Below are 26,544 nucleotides of genomic sequence, written 5' to 3'. Positions count from 1 at the left end.
TGATGCCACTGTGAAAAGACTGCTGTTAAAACATTATAAACCTAGGATTCAGGGTCCCTAGCGTCAACACATTGGGGGGGGGGGGGGGGGGGATAAAATTATTTTGCTTTATTTATTTATTTATTTATTTACTTGTCTGCTTGTTTGATATTACCTGTGAGCCCAATAAGTAGGCCTATATTGATAAATCATTTAGCGAAGGGATAGGATTGGATCTGCCACTTTGTTTTTTTTTTAAAGCAAGGATCCCAAACCTCTGTCAGTACTTAAACATTATTTTTATAGTCCCTCCTACAAGTTATAACATTAATACCACTTAACCTTTATCTGTTGTATATTTAGACAAGCACTTACATTTTGAATGTCAATCTTACATTCCTAAAAAATCAAATTTTGCCCACCAAAATGTTTTACAAAACATCTTGACACAGTAAGTAGCCAATGCTTGTATACGCTATTTTTAGGATTGTCCTGAAAGTCTCTAGTTTTTCCTGGCAATTTAAACAAGATGCTGTAGGCCTACCAGCCGACTATGGGACATAAAGGTAAGTGGTTGGTTTTAAAGTTAAGTTCTTTTATAGGAAACTTCCCATATTCGGTACCTTAACTAGTGAACGTAGCCGATACCTTACCTAATCAGATTTATCGATTAATGATAACTTTCTGTGCCGCAATGTATCTCTCTTAAATGTCACACTACACTGTCATTGATTCACTTTCACAAGCGATGAAGTAGAATTAAACAGTCGACGTGCATAAAAAAGGAAGAAAGCTAAACTCGAACAAAAATGCCATCATGGCTTTTAGCCGACAGAACCTTTTTACACTAGGCCCCTAAACTGAGTTTAAGTACAAAATGGTAGCTATAGATAAATAAAATATTTTGTTAGTTTAATCTAAAATACTGTGTGCCTTTATAATAACTATTGACCCCTTGTCTTTCGGTCCTTCAGTTTTTTTTAATCACCATGCCAGGCGGGTTTTTTAAACCCTTGCCTTAATTACTTATTCAGCTGATTGCAATATATTTCAATTTCCTAATCTAATTTCAATTTTAGCAAAGTTTAAATCCCCAAAGATAACTCTTAACAATTTTCATCATTTACAAAGGAGAAAATTGATAAGAAAAAAATGTGCTGGTGGGGCGGTACGGCAATACGGCACCTGTCCCTGTCCGTCTCTTCTCTGGGCGTGGTGGCTTCATCACGGTTGACATTCCCGCGCTCTGTCCCAGCAAGACTCATCACCGACCCTCTACGGGACGTGGTCTCAGAGTGTGCTGCCGACCGCTGTCTGTGATGCGGCACCTCGACCACACCAGGTGGGAACTCGGGCCTCGTGATCGTTACATGCTGTTCCTCGGGTTCCAACGGGTGCGATGGATATATTCTAACAGTCCTGTAGAATATATCCCCTTCTTTTATCTCGCCTGGTGCCGCCTTGCTGTCCTTGCCTCCGCGCTTCTTGCTAACGGATAGAGACATTGGCTGGGTTGAGCCTCGACGCATTATGAAATGCGTGGAGATGAAAGCCAGCAACGACTTTTTCAACTGTGTTTTTGTATCCGGCTTAGTCTATCCAAGCGATGTGATTGTCAGAGGTTTCCTCACATTACAATAGTTTCCTGGGACCGAGAACAAAGTAGAAATTGTTCAACACGTATTGTAGTATAACAGCACAGATCAATTAAACAATCAAGGGTATTCTAGCCTCTAGGTAATAATCGACAGTGTGCCTAACTTGCTTCGTCGTCGATAACTCGGGTTTCAGTTTCATCGTATGTTCGGACACGCAGAAAATATGCAGCCAGTTTTATGTTCGTGGCGAAATAAATTTGCCGCTTCATGTGCACGCAAATCAACTCCTCGTTACCTGAGTCTCTGGAGAATTGCTCGAAAATTAAAACTGGTCTGTGACTTTTAGCGTTTTATCAGTCATTTGGTATAGATTCAGGCCGATTGCAGAGTTAATCTTGTCCAACATTTGTCCTAAAATCCTCCAGTAGTTTTAATCAAATTTAAACTAAGGTTCCACAGCAAAACAAAATAATAAAACCAGTAAAATTTTCTGGTCAAATTGAAATAATCTTCATTTAAAGAAAGCTTCAAAATCCTCCTATTTCCTCGTCACCGTTCCATAGTTTCTAAACCGTTGTCAACGCCAAGGTCTACTCGTTAGAAGTGTTCATATTTCTCCCGACGTGTAAGTCAACATATTTGTAGCGAGTAAACAGTGAAATGTAAATTATTTTATTGTTCGTATTGTTCAAGGTGTATCTCATGGCTTACGGGGACAAAAGGGGATTGGGTATGGATTTAGAAATAACTCTCCATGGCACTCTTCTACCTGAGCCATGAAATCAGAACCTGTTGTAAACGGACCGTCCTGGTTCTGGAGCAGGTTCCCCTTAATTGATTGAATTCATTATCTTGAACATGCATATTTGTCTAACACAACCAAAGTAAAAAAAAAGCAGGAAGATCCATTCACAGTTGCCTTTAACTGATCCAAATAGCAGTTCCTTTACATTCGATGTTTGCCATGCTTTTATGCATTGTGTTTTATTTGCATTATATTGCACTTGACTACGTAGCCAAAGATCATACACGCACTCAATCGCTGCAGTAACATGCCTATGTCTCAACAAGCACAATAATGAATCCTGTTCAATGAAAGAGAAGAATCAGAATGCCTGAAATGCGTCCTCGTGGTGTTGGTTACGATTTGTAGCGCATTCACTTGCATTTTTATAAAGCCCTCGGTAAAGATAGATAGCTGTTTGATACATAGAAAACAAACTTGCAAATGTTTTTCTAAATTATAATAAAGTTAATTAAAGTGGAGTCCAATAAATCCGCTGATATACCCCAAAGTCCCGGTCTTAAATTATAACATATAAAGAAATAATGATTTCATTGACAATTTTGTCCGACTATGACAAAGTTGTCAACAAGTAATTAAAAATCGCAAAAGCTCGACACGCATGAGACAAATTATTGACAATATAATAATGCTAACGACCAAAGAAACCAACCAGACCGCTGCTATTAAACCTAAACCTAAATACTGAGAAACAGCAGAATGATGGAAAACCAAACCAAGATCAAACGGGAAAACAAAAGTAAAGAGGCCTATATAACCACCTGTGTAACGAGACAAACGTAACATTTGATCTCCTCCGACTCCCAAATGCAGACGATCGCCTGTCACTTGGACGCTGATTTGGCGTTTCCTCCGGCGTCATGGGTAAGGAGGGAAGGAACAAATCGCGCCTGATGCCCTGTCGGGATTGCCGCTTTCGGGCGGGGCTGTCAGCCTCCGAGCTCGCCATTTTACTCAGTTATTTCTCTTAAGTTCATAAGCACAGCAACCCATCAACTGCAACTGCACTAGTACCGAAGTGAAAGCTTTGAAATCCTCCTGAATGAAAACTCAGTCAAATTTCATTTAGCAAATGTCCATCTTCTATGTTAATTTTTATGGATCACCTTCTTGTGCTTATAACGTACAGAATTGTCACAGTTTTGAAATCGTAAATCCACGTGCACCACTGCTCATACAGTAATACTCTATATACTGTAATCCATGGAAATTCTCGCATCCTGACCAGAAATCACTGTTGCTTATTCTGTCCACGCAGGCTAATGTCTCACACATCGTAAACACCTATTTGTACGGCATCCATGACTTCTATCGTTTCCGAATACAACATAATAACAATCAACCGGATAGCACTAATAAATGTTTCATCAAATATCCCATTTCTGAGTGAGGATTTATTATGTAAACTGCATGAAATTCTTTGTCAACTCTAGCGTGATCCCTAGCGACTTGTGTTATGACAATACTATTGTTTGATATTTCTCACATCATTCATTGAAGTCATCGTAATAAATCCCCTGGACGTGAGAGTATTGCCGAAAGTATGAAGCGCTTAGTTTTATCTGTAGCAATAAAGTGGAATTATCAGGGTCGATGGCGCTGAATTCATTCAGGCGGTTAACGTACAATGAAACTATTCAAAATGCTTCACAGCTTCAGTCTGTCCAGAAAATAAAACACTTCTTGTCGTTCACTTCTGTCACACTCGCTTGCCCACACAAGTTGTATGCTTGTTTTCAAGAACCGTCAACTGGCTTTTAGCTACAAGATTTTCTGTAGAAAATCTGCCAATCCTCTATAAGTTTCTATTGTCACGAACGACGAAGAAAATCCAAAGAGAAAACCGTCCATTAAAAAAAAACACAGCCTCAGAACAATGTGATTCCCTTGTTGTCAGTAACTATACATGACGACCTATATCTCTAGGTTCAATATAGCTGTAGGATAATAATAATCCCGCCACGCTCTAATCCCACCTCATGTTAATAAAGTCTTATCTCCACAAGACTGATACGCAGCGACTTTCGAACTGATTGTTCATTGGTCTTTTCCTTAATTTGGATGTTGTTCCAATGATTTACTGCAATCGTCTTTTCAATGATTCGGTCCCGAAGTAATGGCTTATAATGTGTTTTAAGTGTGTTTTACTCATTTCTTAATGTGGCGTGTGCCGCTTGGTATACATAAACTCATGTAGTAGTTCATCTGGTGCAACAGCAAGCGTTAGATATAAAAACAAACTCAAGCCCTGACCTTCGAAACATTTGTCATTTTTTGACAAAGAAAAGATTAAAACGCGTGTTTGAGTCCGTTTTTCGTGATGACATGAAGCTGTTTTTCTCAGTCTTTTTCAACATATGGACTACGACACAAAAGCTCGACATTCGTCTTTCAGCACGTTTCTTTTCATAAATACAACTGAATAACTAGCCAAGCATTCTGTTCATTATTGCTTTCAAACAGCGCTAACAAAGTACAAAAATCAACCAAACCTTTTCTTTCTCTATACGAACATCTGGCATACAGTTTTTTTGTATTTTCGGAATTTGAAATAGAAACATTTAATAAGAACGCTTGGGTCATCGGACACCTTAAAAGAAAGCATGTGGAGTAACGCTGACCTTAGATAGCCAAACTGCAGATCTAAATCTTTTTTCTCTTTTTGTGACATATCCACTTAGAAATAGAATTATCTAATCTTGTCACCCTTTTTCACCTTTTTGATTGCACTGTTTTCATCTATTATCCAAATATATTATATTGCATCACAAAATACAGAAGAACGTCCTTAAACATATCAAGGTATCGGTTAATTTCCTTACCCCCTCCTCCGCCTCCCCTGTGAAGTGTATCCAGTAATGGGTGTGGCGGACAATCGACCAAGTTCATTTTTGAAGCTGACGCTGTACCTTCCACTACGTGAACTATTGCGAGAGAAAGAACGACTCGTGTTCCCCGACGACATCTTAAAAACAAAAAAGCTACCGCGTCTCCTCCGTGAGGAACACTCCAGTCTAGCGTTGTCACGGGTATCAAGCGGATTAAAAGTTTGGCCGTTCTTTGTTATCTTGCATATGCATCAGTCATCTGAGTAATCCATACTGTATTGAATATTTTCTCCATTAAAAAAACCTAACGCGATTACCGAGATAAGACGTGCATCAGATTTCACTAGTCCTTGCTGTTCTTATTAAAATTTTGGCTCAGAGACTTAAGGCGATTTGCAATCCCAATTTTGCAACTTTGCGACTAAATCATGACAATCTCTGAACGACGAACCATGTCACTGATATTGAATGTCCACAAGAGGGTAATTAATGACAACCAACAGGTAATGACCCCAGCTCGGCCGCCGTCCAGACGACACGGACCGAAGATAAAACGACAATATTGCTCATCTTTCCCAACAACATAGTTATCTAGCAAACCGACATAGCATCTGCGCCAAAAGCATCCTTATTAACTTGACTGATATGAAACCAGGCCTTCTTAAATCTGCTTCCACAACCCCTGCTTGCAACGTTCACAACTTTGGCAGCTCAGCTGAGGTACTTCCGGAAAGCGCTCAAAACACACTTATTACAAAGAGACTGCTATGGTAAACGACTTCATTTGTATTGTCTTGAGAGTTTACACGCACACACGGTAAGGATGCTTTGAAATGATTTCCCCAAGGTAATCACACCGTAATCTATACTGTACATAGTAAGATGAAGCAAATATATCGGGGAAAAAGCTCGTACAGATGTGTATTTGCCAAGTGACAAAACCAGAAATTAAATGCATTTGTTTCATTTTTTGGTGTATGTGCATTTACTAGAATGAAACAAGAGGAAAATACACTCATTTTCTATAACCACTCTCCAGAGAGCGGTACGTAGTAATATAAGCGTAAATAATAGGATTGTTTTATGTATATTAAATACATTAAATCCTTCCCTCTTTTTAATGCTATAATCAGCTCCAAAACGCATTGTCCTTTTGTCAATGAATTAGTGTTTTGATCTTTTACTTAAAAGAAATAAAACATTTTACATAAGAATGTCTCGTTTAAAACAAGCGGCACTAAAGAAGAGCAATATCACATGTAATTAGCCTGTGCAAGCAATATCATTACTGTACCTGAATAAACAGTGTGATTCAAAATTAGCTTATACAAAATTGCTGTTTACACACCACTTATGCAGCAAACAAACAGATGGTCTGATAAGTGATGACAGGTAAACTCTGCGTAATCTCAACTTCTCCTTATCACCGTCTCATCCATCACTGATCAGTGACGATAAATCAATAGAAGATCCTCGCGTTACGCCGACGTCAGGTGACATCTTTCATGACGCTGCTTGGTGACAAACGGATCAAAACACAAAGACACGCATGGGCTCTTTTTATATTTCTAAAACAGCGCGTGATTATTATTAGGGGTGGGTGTGTCATTATTGACAGTGCTATAGCGTAGCTAGGCTATGATTGGAAGTAATTGGTTGACTTTTGGTCGTTTGAAACCACATTGAAATGGTATAACATTCACTTGTTTGTTTTTCACCATTTCGTACTTTCTATAAATTTTTTGTCAATTTTGGAGAAAAAAGAGTTAGTGTTTCAACAGAAAATGTACATTTAACTTTGAACTATATTGAAAATAACAATATGCACGTTGCAGTGCTCGAGTTCAAAGATAAAAGTCTGTTTGCCATCAGCTGACAAAAATAGCTGGTGAAAATAGCTTGTCACCGTCATAGGACCAAATATGCTGGTCTAGTTCGCTAAATAATCTTTGTCGCCGGTAAACTGATCCATCTCTTGTATTTACTCATGATCGATGACCTTGATAACTAAATCAATGCCTTTTATTACCAGATCGTATCCACTGTAAGTTATGGGATTTTTTTCAGTGAAAATATAACAGACACTTAGCGGTACTTAGATAATACATAAATCGTAGAGTCCAACTGCACAACTCACCACTGCTGAGTGCCCCTTCTGCTGTTGTTTCTCCTGGACTCGTTATTTGTAGAAATGTACTGAGAATCGAGACTGAGTCTTCCTTTCCCGTGCGTGCGAAGACCCCCTCCACTCCCGCTAACCGGGGGCACAAGGCCTACAGAAGCCTTATCGCCTGTCAGATGGACTGTGTGTCTCCGACTTCCAGGAAAACTCATCCCCTTGGTGTTTTGAGCAAACTTGCGTCAATCCTTATGACTTTGTAGTGTTGTGCTCGCGAAAATAAAAACTTACCACAGTTCCTGATATTTCAATTAAGTGCGTTGCACAAAGAAATCATTTACGTATCAAATTCTACACGTTGTATAAGTTCACTAGCTGTTAGTGCGTTTTATGTTTAGCGTATGTCCGGGGTATAAAGTTTCAGCTGTTTAGTTTTTTTAAAATTCGACAAAACATCGCTGGTTCTTGCTACGACTGTGTTCCCTGTGAAGATATAGCGACTAAAAAGCTCGCAGATATTTCTTTGCCTATCAGTGCTTTTCCACTTTCAATTGTATAGTCAGTCATCAGGAGAGTTGATCCACTACAATTTTGACGATAAATCGACAAGTGCCTTCAAAAGGTACCGATGCCATATGTTGAGCAATTAGAAAACAACTTATTGCCTGTTCTTCATGCCCGTTTAAAAAGTAAATGGTCCCTTCGGTTGAATTCAGCAATGCCTTTCAATTTGCCTTGCAACTGGTCATAACATTTCTAAATTCCCCGGCAACGCGTGACACGGGTCCACAGAGGGCTTTTCACTTTCGGCATGTATGCTAAACATAGCTGTATCTCTTCACTTCATTTTTGAATCAAGTTGTCCTGTCCATCCAGTCAGCAACTTAAACAAGTCACAACCCCAGTCCTATAGGTGAAACAAGCAACTGTCCATGTAGACCACTGTATGTGCATGTAGAAACGCCGGTGTTGTGGATGAACTGTCGCAAGTGAAGTGGAGTGTTTCTCCGATCAAGTCGGCTCAGCTTGCTGTCTCTTTGTGTACAGTAGCAAGGGGTGAAGATCGAGCCTCTGAGCCATGCAGGGGGAATTTGGACAAGGTACTTAGCTCGACATTAAGAATATCAAATGCCACCGGTGCGGTGGTATGACAATATAATCTATGATAAAGTGTCCCCAATTTGTGATAGACAGGTCGGATTAATTTAACTGACTTTGTGGATCAGTAAAATCCACATGTAATTACCCCCCTCGCATTTATCACCTAGGAGAGATATATCTAGTGAGTTTTCGATTGCTTGACTTATAAAGACGCTATCTTGTAGCGAAATTTCATAACTGATAAACGAAGAAAAACGATCACGCTGACCCGCAACAAAAAAGAGGAACCCCCTATAATCTCGGTCCCATCTTTAATAAATCTTTACCCCACCCTTTACCACTATTACCTACAGGTAATAAAGATACTACGTATGCCACACAATGCAAAGCACATGAAAGCATTGCCTCGTCTCAGTTAGAAACTGCTTATGAACCACTTGTCAATGCTTCTTATCACAGGTGGCACTCGAAAAACTTGGAAAACCGTTCACGGAAACCAGGGTAGCCTACTCGCGGCTCAGAAAAACGGTTTTGTCGACAGTGCAATGCGTCTAGTCTCCGCTACAGTGCTCTGTAAATGCTAAAAGCCTTATAAGAGATCAGCATATAGAGGAAACGGTATTGAATGAAGCGACTACAAGAACATTTTTCACCTTGATAATGACACAGACAAAAACAAGAATGTATACTGCCCCAGTGCATATTTTGTTTTAGGGTGCAAGCTTCAAGAGCTCACTTAAAAGGGTAGATTGGTCACGTAATAAGAAACTTGTGATAAAAAACAAATGAAACTCCTTGACATTTAAGCTGAGCATACGGAGATGTCTAGAGAGGTTTTAATCTAGGCTTCTTATTAGACTGCAATTATTGAAATCATTGTAAAATTTCTAATCTAGGTTGGTTATATACAATTCTAAAAACTTCCTCTAAAACGCCTTCATGCGTTCCCTCACAGTTAGAATGCTCAGATGCTATCTACTTAAAGTGTAGAATAAACAGTTTGCCTACATCATCAAAATAGATGATCTACATGTATATAACCATATTCGCATGGCCAATATGGGAAGGGCGGAGAGGGGTATGCTGCAGTCACACTGAGAAACAGAAAACCTGTCAGGAATTTTTGTAATATTCCCCCGACATTAAACAACGATATATAAAACTTTTGAAGCCTACACACCTGTTGCCATACAAAAAACTATAGGTTCATTTGACAGAAATATTTCTTTTGACCCTGGGAAAACTGCTACCACGTTAAGAAAAATCGAGGAAACATACCCAGGAAAATCTAGATCTCAGAAAACCGTTGTTCACTTTTTAACCGAAAAAGCTTGATAAATTACATTGTGCGCCAAATAAATAAACCACAGGAACGAAACAGTTTTTGAATACATGAACAGTCACGAAAAGTGTTTATGAATTTGAGCACGTTCACTAACGTCTAATGCATATCCCTAATTACCAAAGAATTATATTTCTCTCTGTATACCCAAAGACGTCGATTAAACCAACAACACATCCATATTGGGTTTTGTTGCTCCGTCGGTCTCAAGCCAGCCATGTGGCACATACAAGTAATACTGCACAAAAGACTTAGACGTTTCTGATTGAATTAAAAAAAACTTACACCACAGTCTCGTGTGTTTCTTTTCTAGCCGAGACGGGTCGACATCTCCTAGCGCTCCGAGGTCTCCCTGACACCGGTCGACCTGACCGAGGCCGATCCTGGGGTGTGGGCGTCAGTAATGTCATTCCTCCTCCTCCTCCCCTCGAAGACATCTTGAGCCTGTCAGACGGTAGCTTTCGTTAAACTGGCCGGGGTGTATGTTGGGTAGGTGCGGATGTTTCCAGTTCGCTGGGCTTTGCACTGTTCTAAGTGTTACGCCATTCCATAGTCAACTTCTTTTTTTGTTACAGAAAGCCACTGACCTCGTTTCTTTATTTTTACAGACTGAAACAAAATAACTGTAAACAGGGGAGAAACGTCTTTCCCAATTTTAAGCAGTACTGTGGCGTGTATGCGATCACGTTCAATGACTTTTACCTATATTTGTCCATTAGCAGTTCTCTGTCGCATGTTAATTTTACTGTCCGTGAAGAATTATTTTCCGATCAAGATATTACTTCCAATTTGTCCTCTCAGTGAAATTCCCCTCAAACTGATTGAAAGAATTGTATTTAGATATCGAAGTATGTGATATGAAATCTTTCCACATGCGGCTGTCTCCCAGTAAAGTGTCGACTTTTACAGGCAATTTTTGCCTTTTTCCAGAGACATACCACCATGTGAGGAAAACGTCCTTTGGACCACGTCCTTAAAATAATCTGACCTCGCACGGTAATCACAGTAAATCACCGCCCCCTTTTTGAGTTTTTTATTGCCTTATGAATCTTGTAATGTTGTCCAAACATCAAACCGCTTAGTAACGCACCAGCGACAGATTTCCCACAGCGTGATCCACGGGGCTGAACTACAATAATGTATCACGGCGTATTCATTCGTCACAATTAATCCGACACAATGCTACCTGGTGATATGTCAAATCCACTTCTTACATAATTTAGACTGGCCCTTCTCTTTCCGTCAATAAGAAATTCGGCTTCGCACCACTGTGTTAGTCAATACCCTTAGGAGGCCGTCCTGGTGTATGTCTACACCATGCCCTTGTAAAATAATATTTAACTACGGCTGTTTTCGTTGTAAACTTTTTGCTGTTTTGTTTGTTATTCAGTCAACAGACATAAGTCAAATTAGTGAGCCAGTTCCGTTGCAACACGTACGTATTGACTAACAGGTACTGCGAAAAACAAAGGCAGGATCAATAGGAAATCTCTGAAGGCCCGCCGTAACTAAGATATCAAACCCGTGATGACACATTCAAGCGTCAACAGCAATGATGCTTCACTGCCCAATTTTCATGGAAAATACACCTCTGATTCTTCGAATGTCTGTATCAAACCTTGTAAAACTGAGACTCGTACACAGGAGAGCGGACAATATACAGAAGGACTTGCCAGGTTTGAAGCAATGCATTCTCCGATTCGAAATACCTCTTTTAAGATCACCTGTGCAGTAAGCGATAGCACTTAGTTTGACAGACCTATAACTGCATATTACCTTGAAAAGGATGGATTAAAAGCCTGGAGATAGCCGTAAAAGCTTTCAAATCAATCATAGCAGATTGAAAAACAATGGGTGCCCAGCTGAACTGAGATATCTACTTAGCAATAAATGGAGGCTTCACTCTCCCATTCAAAGCTAAAATGTCTCTTTGTGTTTGGCTTGCCGCAGTACTTATGTCCAACACATGGTAATGGCTACTTGTCAATATTCCCTGCAAAACCTTGATTGATTGCGTGTGTATTTGTATATGAGACAAGTTAATTTCAGTAAGTGTAGGTGTCAAGAGAAACACTTTCTCTCTTTCTCTCTCTCTCTCTCTCTCTCTCTCTCTCTCTCTGCGTGTGTGTGCACGTGTGTTTGTGAGATGAATGACTGATTTTGATTTTTTTTCTGTCTGTGTGCGTGTGGTGTGGTCGTATGTATACGTACTATGATGCCATTCCTAGAGACTATCGTATTAACTTTGGATCGAACTATCTTCGAGGGGATTCTCGCTTAATATTGCAATTAACTTGGGCGGCTTAGATGTCTGTCACGCCAGCTGAGGCTGACAGGGGGTAATTAACTATCGTTTAGCAGCTTTAGTGGGCGTCCCAGACGTCTAAGCCGCTTGGGCTGAAAGCAATTTAGCGAGGGACCCCGTGGAGATGGACGGATCCTATTAGATCGATCTAGAGATGGGAACCTAGTCTCTATTGAAATTACTAGCGATTGCGATAGTTGTGACCCTTACACATTTCCCCTCACTCTTTAAACTAACTTAAATGAACAAAAATATAAACCTACATTATTGGTTGAATATACAAGGTGAGAATGAATTGCTGTCTAATACTTAAAGGGATAATAACTCTTCGTATGAGATCTATATTTCACAATAAAAACATTGTGAACAAGTCATAGAAATATAATATATTCTGTTTTACCACAAAAACGGCAGTTATAGCTATTATTCTGATATCTGAGCTTGTCTTCGGACCATGTGACCTCCATTGATGGCTATACTCTGTTATAATCTCTTAAGAGATTTTAACAAAAAAACAAACTTTTTAGAAAAAAAAAAAAAAAAACCAGGGACTAATACTTTGAATGTAAAAATGGATTCATTAACCATTAGTAAGTATGCGGAAATTGTTGTTTACTCCAGGAAAATTCATTTTTTGGCCAAAATGAAGAGTTATTATCCCTTTAATGCATCATTAAAATAAACGTTATTCCAATACAACACACTTGTAATCCAACTTCTGAAAAATATCACCCCTTTGAAAGAATAGCGAACAAACATTTGGTTATCAGAATAATAACTTGAACGTTATCTTTTTAAGCAATTTGCTGATTGTTAACAGTGGAATGTTTTTACCAAATCAATAACGATGGGCCTACTCCTTCAATCATATATAGTGAATGTGAGAGCAATGTTTACGTAGGCCTATTTATACACCACCAGTTCTTCATCTACCAGCAGTAAACATTGCGATTAAAACATTTTATATTATCTTCTAAAATGTATACGTGAATTGGATATAATGACTTTATGACACTTGACTCTCGTGACAGTGAACACCAAATGATCTACACACTGTATCCGGTGGGACTGAATCCACTCTACAGTATAATACGGCAAAAACGGATCAATGACGGCATCTTAGCAACACCCACCCTTTTGCGGATCCCACTCTGGAACTAACAGATGTCCTTCGGTCCACTTTACCGCCGCCAACCATTTTAAACTGTGGTAGTCATCACATTAATGTATACACGTGGGTAAAATATCGATAAACTTCACTGATATCAAACAGCAATGATTTGCTGGAGACAAATCAAACACAACGGCAATTGTAAGCGTGACCAGGTAGCTACGTTTTTATTGGCGTGGAAAGGTTAAAGATCATTTCTCGTTTATGACAGGTGGTGCAGGCGACGCTGGTAAACTGACAGTTTTTACCTGAGGGCTATACTCCAAGTCACTGCTATTTGTGAAAATAACCATATCCTCAAATGAAGTTATTTTATGCCAGTGGTAGCCTCATTTTTAATATGTTATATTTTATACGGTATCTAGCGTTTTCTTTCCGTTATTGTTGAGGTTGCTGTTTGGATCAAACATTTACATGGAGTTGTCATGTCAACTTTGAAACATATTTTTTTTTTCAAAATCTTGTAATACAAAGTGATAAACTGCTTAACTGAAACCTTAATAATTTTTTTATTATCTCAGCAATTTTTACAAGGTAAACAAGTAGAACTTCATCCAGATGATGTCATACTGTAACACCGCCCCCACTTCAAGCAATGAGGTGTAAAATTAGGAAAACCCTTTTCGCAGAATAATTGTTTACTTTGTGATTCTACCTTATTTTGATAAATGTCACCCGTCAACGTAAGCAGTGTTAGCGCTATACAAAGCCTTACCGACGAAACCTGGGTTATTCTTTTAACTGGCTACAAAAGTGAAGATTACGAACACATTAAACCTACACTGATTTGAGTCGACTGTTGTGGCAATTCATTATAACAGTATTGTCGTGTGGATGTTATGGTCAGTTGTATTTGTACCCCTGTGGTCATTGATTATTCCGTCAGCGACACCCTTAAATCAATATATAATTCTACAATGCCGAAGCTAACCCCGAGCAGGTAAAGTTCATTAAATGAAATGATGCATCGATTTTGACTATGGTTTTTGATCTACTTTTTTTTGTCTAAAATTATCTATTTAGAGGGGCTTTCTTAACCTGATAGTTTATGTATTTTAGGTATAATTTCCACCATTACTCTCATGAACGGGGCTATAATATTTTGATATCACTTTCTGAAAAGTGACAGAGAAGGGACACGTGCATCGCAAAGTCTACTAAGCGCTTTTTAATTTTTTAAATATTTAACTGATAGAAATCTCCTCATGGTATTAACGGACATGAAGCAGACCATCACCTCTCACTTGAAAACCTATCAAAATAGTTTTTCTACCACGCGATATTGAACTCACTGTTGGAATTTTGAAATACGAACTGGAAATTTAGTCACTTGCTGCGGGCGATGCGTATGTGTACAATCCAGGCCCGTAGCAAGCAATTTCAAAAGGGGGGGGGGGGGGTATACCTAGATTCATCTTTCCCAGAAGGAACCTTTTCTCGGCAAGAAGGGCGGTTCTTTCGACCCCCCCCCCCCCCCCCCCCCCCAGGAAGCTACGGGCCTGCAATCCGTTACAAAATTATACCTAATACCAATATAAGAATCCAACCAAGGATGGGTTAAGGGTGATATTACAATAACGGTTTGTTTATGTAGCTGTAATAGCAATATAGGTGAAACCCTGGTCAGTGTAATTAGCGAACAATTGTCCCACAGGTAAGATAAACAAGGACAAACAAACTGCCCCATATTACTTGTGGTGCAATGCATCTACATATTTCTCATATGAGCGACATTGCCAGACTTCATACTGGGCTCTTAGAGCATCTTAAGCTGATATACAGCAAAACCTTCGAAGAAAACACCTTGAACTAGCCAGAAAAGCATTTTGGAGTTTCAATTTTTAAAAACCAAAATTATAATTTTGCCTGAGATTTAATTGTGTCTCTTGTTTTGACAACTAAATACAAAACTACCACTATATCATGTAGTAAAACATCTATCAATGTTACAATACAGAACGGTCCTAACATCAAAGTAGAGATGCGCCCTACAGTCTTTCCATTAAATTAATTAGCAAAATCAGAGTATTTCTAAAACGAATAAAAATCCCTTCAGAAGAGCATCACAAATGTTTTACTTCATAAACTCACCCATGATCTTTTCCGGGAGATTTCGTGCGGCGTGATGGGGTGGCTCCCCGGACCGACATGGTTAATACCCGAAATGTCACTTTACTACTCGATCTAAGCGAGTCTGCCATACGGTCTCCAAGGCTTCTTTTATCCGACACAACTTAAAACTATCAAATTTCACAGTCCTAACAAATTATAAAAAGTCCGTCTTCGACACAGGCGACCCTTATTACGTTCACTTGCAAAGTATTCAGTAGCTGTGATAGACTCCCATGTTTATACTAGGCAGGGTTGAATAAAAGTGTGATTGTTGTGTTTGAGTTTTGGAAACATGATTAACAGAAACGGCCCCGTTACATTTGCCACAATGTACTTTATAACTCCACAAAAGAACTCATTCACTTATAGAACAGGCTGTTGCTGTTTTTTTGCTAAATTTACTTTCGACATAAAGAAACATTGAAATTGAATTTGTTTTCGACTGTAACGAGGCATTAAGGCGGTTTGTGAAAACTGTGATATAGGCGTGAGGAAAAAAATGGACGCATAAGCATTCGTAACGATGAAAATAGCGGTCGCATAAGCATTTACAATGATAAAAAATGGTCGTATTAGCATCCATAATGATGTTTTAATATGTTAAACAAAAGGAATGTGTTTAACGTGTCTATGCACTGTTACTAAATAAGTTCAGTGTCGATATTTTACCCGAGTGCTAATGAGTACGATACATCACATAATGCAAGACTATCTTCGACGTTTTTCTTGCCTGTGCTGATCAATAAAAAATAGCAACCTTCATCTATAGGTCTCTAAATGTTTTGGTAAAAAGCGATAATCAAATATGAACTATATTAAGTTAATTCAGGACAGAAAAATGGATTTCATTCGTGATTCCTAAAGAATCGTGTTTACACACAGAATTAGCCTCATAGCTGTTGTAATAAACAGACGTTGTCATGCACTACTGCTGCCGTATTACCACGGTGATTAGTAGGCCTTCGGGCAAGTTGGAAAAAAAAACTTCAAACCAAGGAGTGGTCTTCAGTTTTAGATCACAATTTTGGTCCTTTTCGATCAAGTTAAATCAGTTACATGCGTTCATGTATACTTTAGTAGTCAAGTACCAGTATAATAAAGTAACGTAACGATGAACCTGAAACGTACATTTAAGTCATTTTTTTGTTCAAGAGGCTCAATGCTTCTTTTAAGTAATAAAAATATTATCTTAAAGTTTATGCCAACGTTTGAACTTATGTTCTTTTGTGGAACGGCCCCGTGTTGTGGATTTATTTACGTCTTAACATTGAAGTCTAAGCAACTTGCAATGGCTTAGCATCAACTTATACTGGTAATTGTGTTCTTGCCAACTTAATGTTAATACACAAACGGTCATCAACTTGAACACCGGATGATAAAGCGATTTTTTTTCTTAAAGGCAGAAATAGCTATTTTTAGCTGCGTTTTTCGCTACAAAGAACACGCTGAATAAAAACCAATTTTGATCAAATCATATTAGACAAATATGACAAAAAATTGACGAAACCATTTCTAGGTACTTTCACTGCCCGATCAACTGATTTGGTGGTAACACTCAGATATAAAATTATGTTTGCAAATTTCTGCGCTCATTCATTCATGTCTATTTTCAGTCCCATTGTTCCACATGTAATTGCTTTTTTTCTGTCCCTTTTTACTCCTGAAAAACCAAGGATATTGTTTTCCCGTCACTATAAGCCTGTGTCCATACTGGTGTATGAACAAGCATTGCTTTCCGCTGTGTACTTAGTTTAAATATTCTAGTAATCCTTTCGTCATAACTACCCAATACAAAGGAACCTATCGCCCACAAATGTTGATACTACAACTTTATGTGATGAAACGTTAAATATAATTGTCGTTTATTGGCAAATATTTTAATGCGTTTCATCGAAATAATAAATATGTCAAAAACAGAACATCTTTGAACTAACAGAGCATATCAAACATATAGGGAACGAATAAAATATTTCCAGAACCTGTCGAGAAACACAATGGACAAATAGCTACGAGGAACAAACAAAGGAAGAGCGTCAAGACTTTGTAATTGTACTTAAAGCTGTGCTGAAATGTATGATAAAATAGAAAAAAATCGAGAAGGGAAGGGGACAGAAAGACGTGATTGCTAAATAAAGCACTGACACTTACGATAACAACATAAGCTTTTTGGCCATTATAGCCGAGCGTATCCGAGTTTCCGGGCTTGACCCTCGAGTATCTTCGGCTGTTCCAGCTCGCGACGGGGAACCCTTTAACAATAGTTGGGACATGGCCTGAAGTTTATGAACGGTTTTATTTTGATCGTCTCCACTGCCTCCTGTTTCTATCATTCTCATCAGACCAGCAGAACTTGACAAGGACCTGTTTTTAAGCAGACGACCGATGGACGGCAATTTTCCAGACATTTCTCCAGTCATAGAAGTAGTGGATTTTACCGCATCACTTTTCCGTCTTTCCGCGGCGGCTTCTTTGTGGAACAATCTTTGCACGTTCTTTGCTGCGCCCTGATTGTTTTCAGTTTTTGACACATTGGCAGAATTTAATGTACCAGATTTCAAAACCCTAGAAAATCCCTTCAGTCCTTTTAGTAGTTTTATATCACCATCCTGCAATCCGCCGGTAGCGTTATTTGACGCATCTTCATTCATGGTTTCGATGATGTTATGTCAAGTATCCTCTAAATATTTCTTAAACCAGTAATCGTATTTCATAGCCCTTCTCCAAGTAACGGTGCATTCAGTTTAAAGTATCTGGCAAATCATCCGTCCTAATGCTGCTGTTCAAAAACAGCCCCTCTTGTTTCGAAAAAAGTCGATTTCAATCAAGTTTCGAATTTCCGCCCATAATGCTCTGGTCTATTTTATTCTGATAAATCCTTGACTCAATCGACCGTTGATACTGTTTGTTCTATCCTGCTAAGTTAACTCCAGGAGCAAATTCAATATACAGAGTTATTAGCGCTTTGTTTAGCGCACTTAGGATGCATAAGCTCCAGTAGTCAGTACGACGATGAAAGTGAGAACAAGCACACACACACACACGTGTCTCTCTAGGGACAGACGTCATTTCCGCTATCAGTTTCTTGAGTTATAATGTTTTTAGTAAAAAGTGGACAAGATATGATGATGGAAAACAAGACTGCCGCAATGCTTGTGTCTGTCAACCAAAACGTTTTGCCTGCAATTATTCTTTTTATGAGGTTTCAACATAGGTCTGTGCAATGACTGTTATTATAGCACACGTGCTTGATAAATAGAAATATAGGGGCCAACTATGATCTCCCCAGGGTGATGTCAAATGTTATTCAATTCAAAACTTAAGTTTAAGATTCTACCATTAAACTCACGTGGCTTTGACATGCCTTAATGTAAACTTCGTGACTAGAAGCTAAAAAAACAAACTGCTGTGTTACTAAATGGTTCTGAAGCAATGTATTATGATTTAGCATAGTCTAAATATTGCAATCAGATCGACACGAATAGGACTTCCGCACCTTAATAAAACCAATACTTCTATGAAGCTCTGAAATATGGACACTATTCACCAAGTTAGAAAGGAGTCTGAACAAACGTTACCCAAATCAAGAATTCAAAATATAAGCTGAAGGTACCACTCAACGCTTGATCATATATAAATAAGAAGATCTCCCTCCATTATATGTTAAGAGCTTCAGTTTGCTTGCTTTTTGATTTGTCATTGCTTTTGATTTGTCATTATAATAAACCCTGGGGAAAATGTAAGTTGTTTCCGATAAGAATCCAAAATGTCATTATTATAAGTTGTAGACAGAGTCAATATAAAACATCAAATATTCTTATATGGGGGAGTTCTTATCTTATAACCTTGATGTAGCTTATAACCATGAAGAACTATTGTGTTGTGATTGCGCAGACAATTTTTCGATTGTGTTAGATGTGACACGAACGGAGTGGTCCGCTTTCCTCTGTCGTTTAGTGCAAATGGTCACGACTAATTCAATTTTATGCCTGAATACGCAAGTAATGAAACAATGGCGACGTTTCGTTTTCTTTCCGTGATCCGTGAATCTCAAAGTTGCCTTGATTGTGTAACACGTAGCTAACTTGCGTTTGACCGCATTTACAAAAAAGACAATGAAACACAAGAATTGAAGCGCAGACATGAAACACCTGTTTATTTCACTGGCGATCTAAAACCTACGGTGGTGACCTTGCACTTATCATTTTACTTAATTTTTGCAATATTCCACTATGCAATAATATCTTTATCAGCTATCCAATTTCAATATTTCTGCGTGGCACTTAATACGGTAAGAAATCAATTTAGCGCGTTTTCTGAAAACAGTAAAACGTGTTAACATTAATTTGAGATCTTTGTCATATTGAAAATATTGCACATAGCGCCAGCTTCCCCTAACACATGTAGGTAATATTCACATTGTGGTACTGTACAATCCCACTGAAGTCTTTCCCCTTTTATCTGACTGTGACCTCAGTGCGCCTTAGAATCAATCTCCTTTACTTTCGTATCTTATTCAACTTAAAACTTTCTTGAGCATTAAGGTCCGTTTCTAAAGGCCATATCATGTTCGAAATGAAAAAGACGAGAATGCACAGTTATTCCACCAATGCCTGATTAAACCTCTACTGACTATTTATCTATCCACCTGGAAGAGCTGCGGAAGCTGACTTTATATGTATTCGTCTCATCTGAGCATCAATGTACTAATTACATCCTTCTCATCGATTCAAGATATCAACCGTAAGTTTTAAGTTGGTTATAGTCTAGCTTTACTTTAAATTAAAAAACGTGCTTTGTAGATCTCAACTTGGAAATAATATTAATAGCAACACGCGTGGTACGTGTTAGATGTATCAAATCTTTAAAATCAATAACATCTTACAAATAACCTCCCGATTCCCAATAGAGGGTTTCATGAAGTTGTCATGAATGGCAACCAGATTTCTTTGTTTTAACTGAAACAGGCAAAGATCTTCTCACTGTGGCGTTAGTATCGGAGGAATTTTAAGAAATTTAAGAATAGTTGCACCAACTTACGACTTGACAAGCCTGTTGAGCTTGTCCATAGCCGCCGTGGGGCTCTCTGTTCCAGCAGGTTTGTCAGCTGTTGCCGATCCATCCTGGCCACCCTTGAGGGCCTTTGTTAACTTTAACAGTCCCCCTTTCATTGTCACTTCTTTAAGGATTCATAAAAAAGTTCAAAATCTAATGTATATCTATCACATTTCAACTTGAATTACACCATCCAGTGTCAAATCCCTGACAACGTAACTCTATGGTAGCAGGTCTTATGCGGTTGATGGCGTGTTTCCATTTGCGTTGCCTTAATCATGTCTTTGATCAGAGACAACACGGATTGTGTAATAAGATTAAGAATGTATCTTAACTCGTCTATTGTAGCTCATATACTTAACTATATGAAAATCATTTAAAATGCAAATAGTTTAGGCCTACTTTTGCACACAGTCATATACCGGAATAAAGTTAAAATTTGAAGGGGGGCGAATGAGACAATTTTGGCTGTGTATTTGATCATTAACATCCAGTAGTAAACATCAGGACCACTGTGATGACATTTTTCGCTCAACGAGAGAACATGCACGTGGGGCAAAATTCCATCAAACTCGCAAATTTATTAACCCAATCCAACCTGAAGATTACTTCACTCGCCTCCTGGCTAAACTGAACCATGACCCAGGGTCGCACACATGAATGCAGGGATAACAGTGTCCGAGCCCAACAGTGACAAAGAAGTTGAACTAACCGCCCCGACAACAATAACCTGTGTAGCTTACTACACCAGAGTAATTGATAATAGAAATTATGCAAAACATCAGTTCATTTTGAAAGTAACAAAGATGCGGACCGTAAACAGCACACAATAACAGGTGCTCGTGCGTGTAGTTTTGCGCTCACGTGACTGGTAACAAAAGAAACAATATATACGATAGTGTTATAATACCGATTCGGAACAATAGCTGTTTAGCTATGCTGATCAAAGTATCAACATTTTCACATCTTAGAACCGATTTTTTACAACAAATGATTTATGTCTATTGATTTTTTTGTCTGTCATTTTGCTTTCCCCTATTGTAGAATCATTGGGATTCCCAAATGAAATCGAAAAAAGGATGACAATTTAACTTAACGGCAGAGCAGAAATAAAGCCCACACGTACAGGAGAAATATTAAAAAATAGGAGCTTAATTTCAAAATGCAACACAGAAGCTCGAAGACCAAGATGCAAAGTTTGGATAAGGGCCAAACACTTATCCTTGCATTAAATTAAAAAGCAAACAATTTGTTAGGATGATTTTTTTTTCACGGCACAAGGGACAAAGTCAAAAATCTAATAGAAAATATTTAACAAAGGTAAAAAAAATCGATAAAAAGCCTATATCTACTATCCATTTATTTATCTATTCTTTTTTCTAAATTTTTGTATGGAGAACTCACGTGCTGCTTCCTTTTCTCTGAGGAGGCGCGCCCTCCGTGTGGGGACTTCCTTTAATATCACTTGCAGAGTTTCGTTTTTTCACAGCTCCCGAAGGTGGCGACTTTGTCCCTTGGGCCTCTGACTTGGTTGTATTGGTATTACTACTCCCCGGGTCACGACTTGCAGCCGCCGTCCCCAAGCTACCAACACCACCACCACCACCACCACCGCCGCCACTAGAACTGGAGATTAAAGAGCTGTCCGACTTCTCTCCCTTTTCACCCACTCCCGGAGCGAAGGAGACAGAAACCCTCCTGTTCCCCGACGGTGACTCGGTCGGGTTACCAACTTTGCTCATTCTTAGTTTATTCAGCGTCTGTATCCCTGTCACCAAGCTTTTAAAACTGCGGCCTTTTAATTTAGCACCAGGCGTAGTTGTTGCTGACTCCGACGGAGGAGCGGGGTCAGGCTTGGAACTCATAGCAACTAATTACTTGCTGACTAATTATCCGAAGAATTGTATCGGGTTAGCGAAACAATGCCTGTGACCGTATTGTCACCGGAATAAGGGTCCACAGATGACTGGTTGCCGTCCACAAATGGGTGACAAAGCGTCGTTCTGGTGAAGATATCGATTGTTAGCATATGCGACGTCGCTGATCCGATCATGAAATCGCTAGTTACCAATCGATTGATATGAATATTTGATGACTGTTAAATTGGGCCCCGTAATACTCCAATAATGATTTTGTATCAAATGTTTTTCTACAGGTGCAATAAAATGTAATGTCATGTTTACCGAGTATCAACTCTGTACGCTATCATTGTCTGTAACGCAAATAGGATGTGTAACTAGCTTGTTTTTATTTGCGCGTGTCTTTTGTGTTTTACTTTATCTGATACCTGCACTAATAAAAGTCTATTTACCTTTCCCCTGTATTGCTAAGTTAGGCATTGTCTACATAATGTAGTTGAAATTGGTTTATTTCGTTTCGATTAGTAACTGCTTTGTAACACAAAATAATTTCGCATCTTAATTTTATTGCCATCACAATAAACATCATTTCTAAGATATTAACTAAAACTGATGCTCATTAATATCTACCAATCACCCAGTTAATAAACCAAACAATAGTTTATTCAATGAATGAATCAATTATTAAAAATATTCATTCATCTATCCATCAAGGCCTTGTTCATTCTGTTCATTTATGTGATTTTGAGCGCCCTCGTAGGGAGAGGTATTTATAAAAATAAATAAATAACAAAAAATAAGGAGCCTAAGACGGAGCCCTAAGTACAATTAATTTCTTCATGATAAGAAACGTTACAGTTAAAATTATGAGAGGCGTGGATATATCACAGGATCATTATTTGTTTTCTGCCCCCGTAGAGGCGTTCAAAAATTGCACTACCGACGGTATTTCACGTCGTCAGTGCGGGGTATTGGGTATAGTTTTCAACTAGCAATAACCACGCCTCGGATAAACCTCATTGGCTATGGTACCGCCACTGCGCAAAGCTAATAAATTCCTGCACAGCAGAATTATATGTACTGAGATATTCCGTCAACGCGTGTGGCTATCTTTGAACAAACTAAATGCTTTTCATCCAAAGATAGAATGACGTTCCCTTTACGACTTCTACACTGCTGCCACCTAACGGATGTTTACTTACTCCGGGCTGGGGTTGTCCCGATAAGCCATTTTTGAAGCACTTCTCGTCATCATTGACGCTCTTCTCGATTTTGTTTCGCTGCCTGAATCATCGTGCTCACTGAAAAAAATATATGATGTTATGACAGGCAGGCTACATAATATAATATAATATAATATAATATAATATAATATAATATAATATAATATAATATAATATAATATAATGTATGTACGCACGCACCCACACAAACAAACACACACACACACACACACAGTTACTCGAAAACACGGCTATGTCAGGAAAGTGATAACAGCCATAAATTTTTTTTCAAAATTGAATAATAAAATATGAACGATCTATCATTGTTCACGACTTTTGTTTTTATTTTGTCATACAGTGCGGGTAGGCTTTTTAGAAATCCAAATGCCTGTTAAAATAATGCTTCATATCAAGTAGGCCTAATTCTATCTGACACCAGTGTCACATAGAAAAACATTAAATGATGCTTTGAAATGAATACAGACTTGTTATAAAAACGATCAAAGCGCAGTGGCAGATTAACACCAGACAATTACCAAACATTACAAATTGTATGTACATGCTTTATCATGCTAATGACCCTTATGCGATGGTAACGAATCCCTTTCGTTACAAATTGAGTAAAAGTTTTACTTCACATTTACTTGGGCTGATCAACAACGTCGGAAGAATACACAAGAGCGCCTGGAACTATAGGTAAATTAAATTTTTTTCCTACTTCTATAGACTAAGGCTTAGTAATACAATAACTTGGACATACAAGTACTAATGTACATGAATAGTATGGCCAGTTTAATGACGAGCCTGTGTTTTAAACATAAAATTGACTTTGTGACTCATAACTAATAGGTCTATAGCACTTCCAGATCCAGGAGTCACAAGAATAAAATAGCTTTGCCTCGCTTAGCTCTATAAATATAAAAGAGAAGCATAATTTCGCTCTCACATTTTTGGAGCAAGAATAAGGGGCGGGAGACGGGGAGGGAGAAGAGTTACGAGACAGCGCATCCCCGCTTTTCCCTTCTTTTTTTAATGGAAGAATTCTGATGTTTAAATTTTGCTTAAGTTCAATTATATGTAGGCCTATTTTATTCAGTGTATAGGATTTAAGCTAGACATTTGTGCTTGTCCTTCGAGGACATAACATTGATCAGCTCACCTAGCCTTTTTTATTCAAAGAGACCCTCTTGTCAGGTGTGGTATAACGCTCGGTATTCCAGGGCCAAGTTTTCATTTTAAGTTTGTCTGTCAACCTAATATCCGGCAACAGAGACTTCTTTATCAAAGTTAAACTTACTATTCTTTTTATTCTATATTACAATGTTATATCGACAATTTAGGTTACAACTAGAAATAAGCTACGTTACCTGTTTTTCACTTTAGCTGATGTCAGGAGGGATTTCAGAGACATAGACATAGTTAAGCCTATATGGTGGTTATATGGTAGTCACATAAATGGACCTACAGACCAAACATACTTCTTATTTGCCTAGTGATACATTTTAAGCACAGTTTCTAATACGGCAGTTATTTGTCGCTATGATATGTTTTTTCAGCCAATATTTTCTGGCAAAATAATGAATCAGGGGACCCTCTTGAAACGCCAGTTGTTGAAGTTATGCATGGTTACAATAACCCTCTATGTTTTTGTTTGTTTAATCTCTGACAACCTACGTGATGTCAATTATCGTGATATGTGAATCATATTACTTGTATACCACAACGGTTAAGGACCGCTTTATTTCTGACTGCTACGAAAATGTGTGTGTGTGTGTGTGTGTGTGTGTGTGTGTGTGTACGCGTGCGCGCACCCGTACACGTGTGCGTCAGAGAGAAAAAATTCAACTTGGGGAAGATTGTGCTTGACTATTTAAACGGCCCTTTGTAAACCAAACATCTAAACCTGCGTATCGAAATACAAATATATGCCCAGTGCCCCTCAGCCTTTTCATACCATAGTCATCTTTTTCCAAGAAATCTCGATAACTTTTTTTAAGAAAAAAGTTGAAATAATTATATTTAAATATTGATAAGCGACATTGGATTTATTACAATTTTTATCAAAGATAGTCGACGTGACTTAATTTGCACAAATTTAAAGAAATTGAAAACCGCAAGTTCCTGAGCATCAGACAAATATCTGCTATATTTTGCGGATTTTGAAAAGAAATATAAGGCCATAATGGACATACTTTAATTTAGCTTCAAAATAAGTTCTAATGCTCACTGTCAGACCTTGATCATGATTGTACCTATTTTCACCTATTGTTTACAGATACGGGTGGTGTTCAGCGTCAAAATTTAATCAATTCTATATTAAGGGAAATCATGTGAACTTTTAGAATGGCCCCAACCTTCTTTGTCATGTAGTCGAATGTAATAGCCACTTTAAAATTCAAGTCACGCTCTTGATGTCTTTCCAGCGTAGTTAGTTCACCAAACCACCGATAAAAACAGCGAGCATGAGGGCGTTAGTTGTCTTCAACATCCTGTGTTTAGCACTAAGCCAGGGATTTGACTTGACTATCTTACACACAAATGATGTTCACGCGCATATCGAGCAATTCGATAAGTACGGAGGCCGCTGCTCCGAGGACGAGGCAGCTGTGGGTCAATGTTTCGGAGGAGTCGCCCGCAGAACTACAAAAATAAATGAAATTCGCAACTCTGAGCGGAACGTCATACTGCTGGACGCCGGGGACCAGTGGCAAGGGACCCTGTGGTTTTCTATCTACCATGGCTTGGCAGCGACACATTTCATGAACAGACTGGGCTATGATGCTATGGTAAGTAAAAAAAAAAGCTCTTAAATGTATTGCAGTGGGTAGGTCTCTTCCACGTGTGTCTTTTAAATAAGAATCGTTGTTAAACTTTGAAGTCTCCGAAATTTTTTAGAAATTTTCTTTCAAATAAAGAAGTTAGCTTGTTAGGTCAATGAAATACACAAATGTTTAGCAATTCAAGTTGGAATCGGTCACTTCTACTGTTGAAATATCTCTTCGCCAAAAACACTTGAGATCACAAAAATAGTTTTTCCCGCATCACTAAAC

At 38.5% G+C, this 26,544-nt stretch overlaps 2 protein-coding genes and 1 non-coding gene across 29 annotated transcripts in view; 1 reads left to right on the top strand and 2 right to left on the bottom strand.

The window, feature by feature from the left end:
* The window catches only part of LOC106179853 (androglobin), a 66,043-nt gene extending 41,076 nt beyond the window's left edge, over positions 1-24,967 (bottom strand). For 18 of the 27 annotated variants that reach the window (XM_087001242.1, XM_087001234.1, XM_087001238.1 and 15 more), the window contains exon 1: positions 17,509-18,023. In XM_087001242.1, coding sequence (XP_086857368.1) covers positions 17,509-18,008 — 500 coding nt within the window. In that variant the 5' untranslated portion in view covers positions 18,009-18,023. Of the gene's footprint in view, positions 1-1,164; positions 2,160-3,143; positions 4,036-7,347; positions 7,758-10,057; positions 10,210-13,210; positions 13,403-15,339; positions 15,552-17,508; positions 18,024-20,397; positions 20,544-21,816; positions 22,293-23,473; positions 23,573-24,861 lie in introns of those variants that run through there. The other 9 variants (XM_087001257.1, XM_087001241.1, XM_087001258.1 and 6 more) reach the window with 9 other exon arrangements.
* LOC112041437 (U4 spliceosomal RNA) lies at positions 23,181-23,320 on the bottom strand. Its single transcript, XR_002886245.1, has one exon. It is a non-coding gene; the product is annotated as a U4 spliceosomal RNA (small nuclear RNA).
* A 576-nt stretch (positions 24,968-25,543) lies between the features above and the next one.
* Positions 25,544-26,544, top strand: part of LOC106179823 (snake venom 5'-nucleotidase) — a 5,462-nt gene continuing 4,461 nt past the window's right edge. Inside the window, exon 1 of the mRNA XM_013563611.3 lies at positions 25,544-26,280. Within this exon, the coding sequence (XP_013419065.2) occupies positions 25,957-26,280 (324 nt within the window). The 5' untranslated portion in view covers positions 25,544-25,956. The remainder of the gene's footprint in view (positions 26,281-26,544) is intronic.

The sequence above is a fragment of the Lingula anatina genome, chromosome 1, assembly GCF_051362555.1.
Source record: "Lingula anatina isolate TDL-2025a chromosome 1, LinAna3.0, whole genome shotgun sequence".
Taxonomy (NCBI): domain Eukaryota; kingdom Metazoa; phylum Brachiopoda; class Lingulata; order Lingulida; family Lingulidae; genus Lingula; species Lingula anatina.
This window is presented reverse-complemented; position numbering and strand designations above follow the sequence as displayed.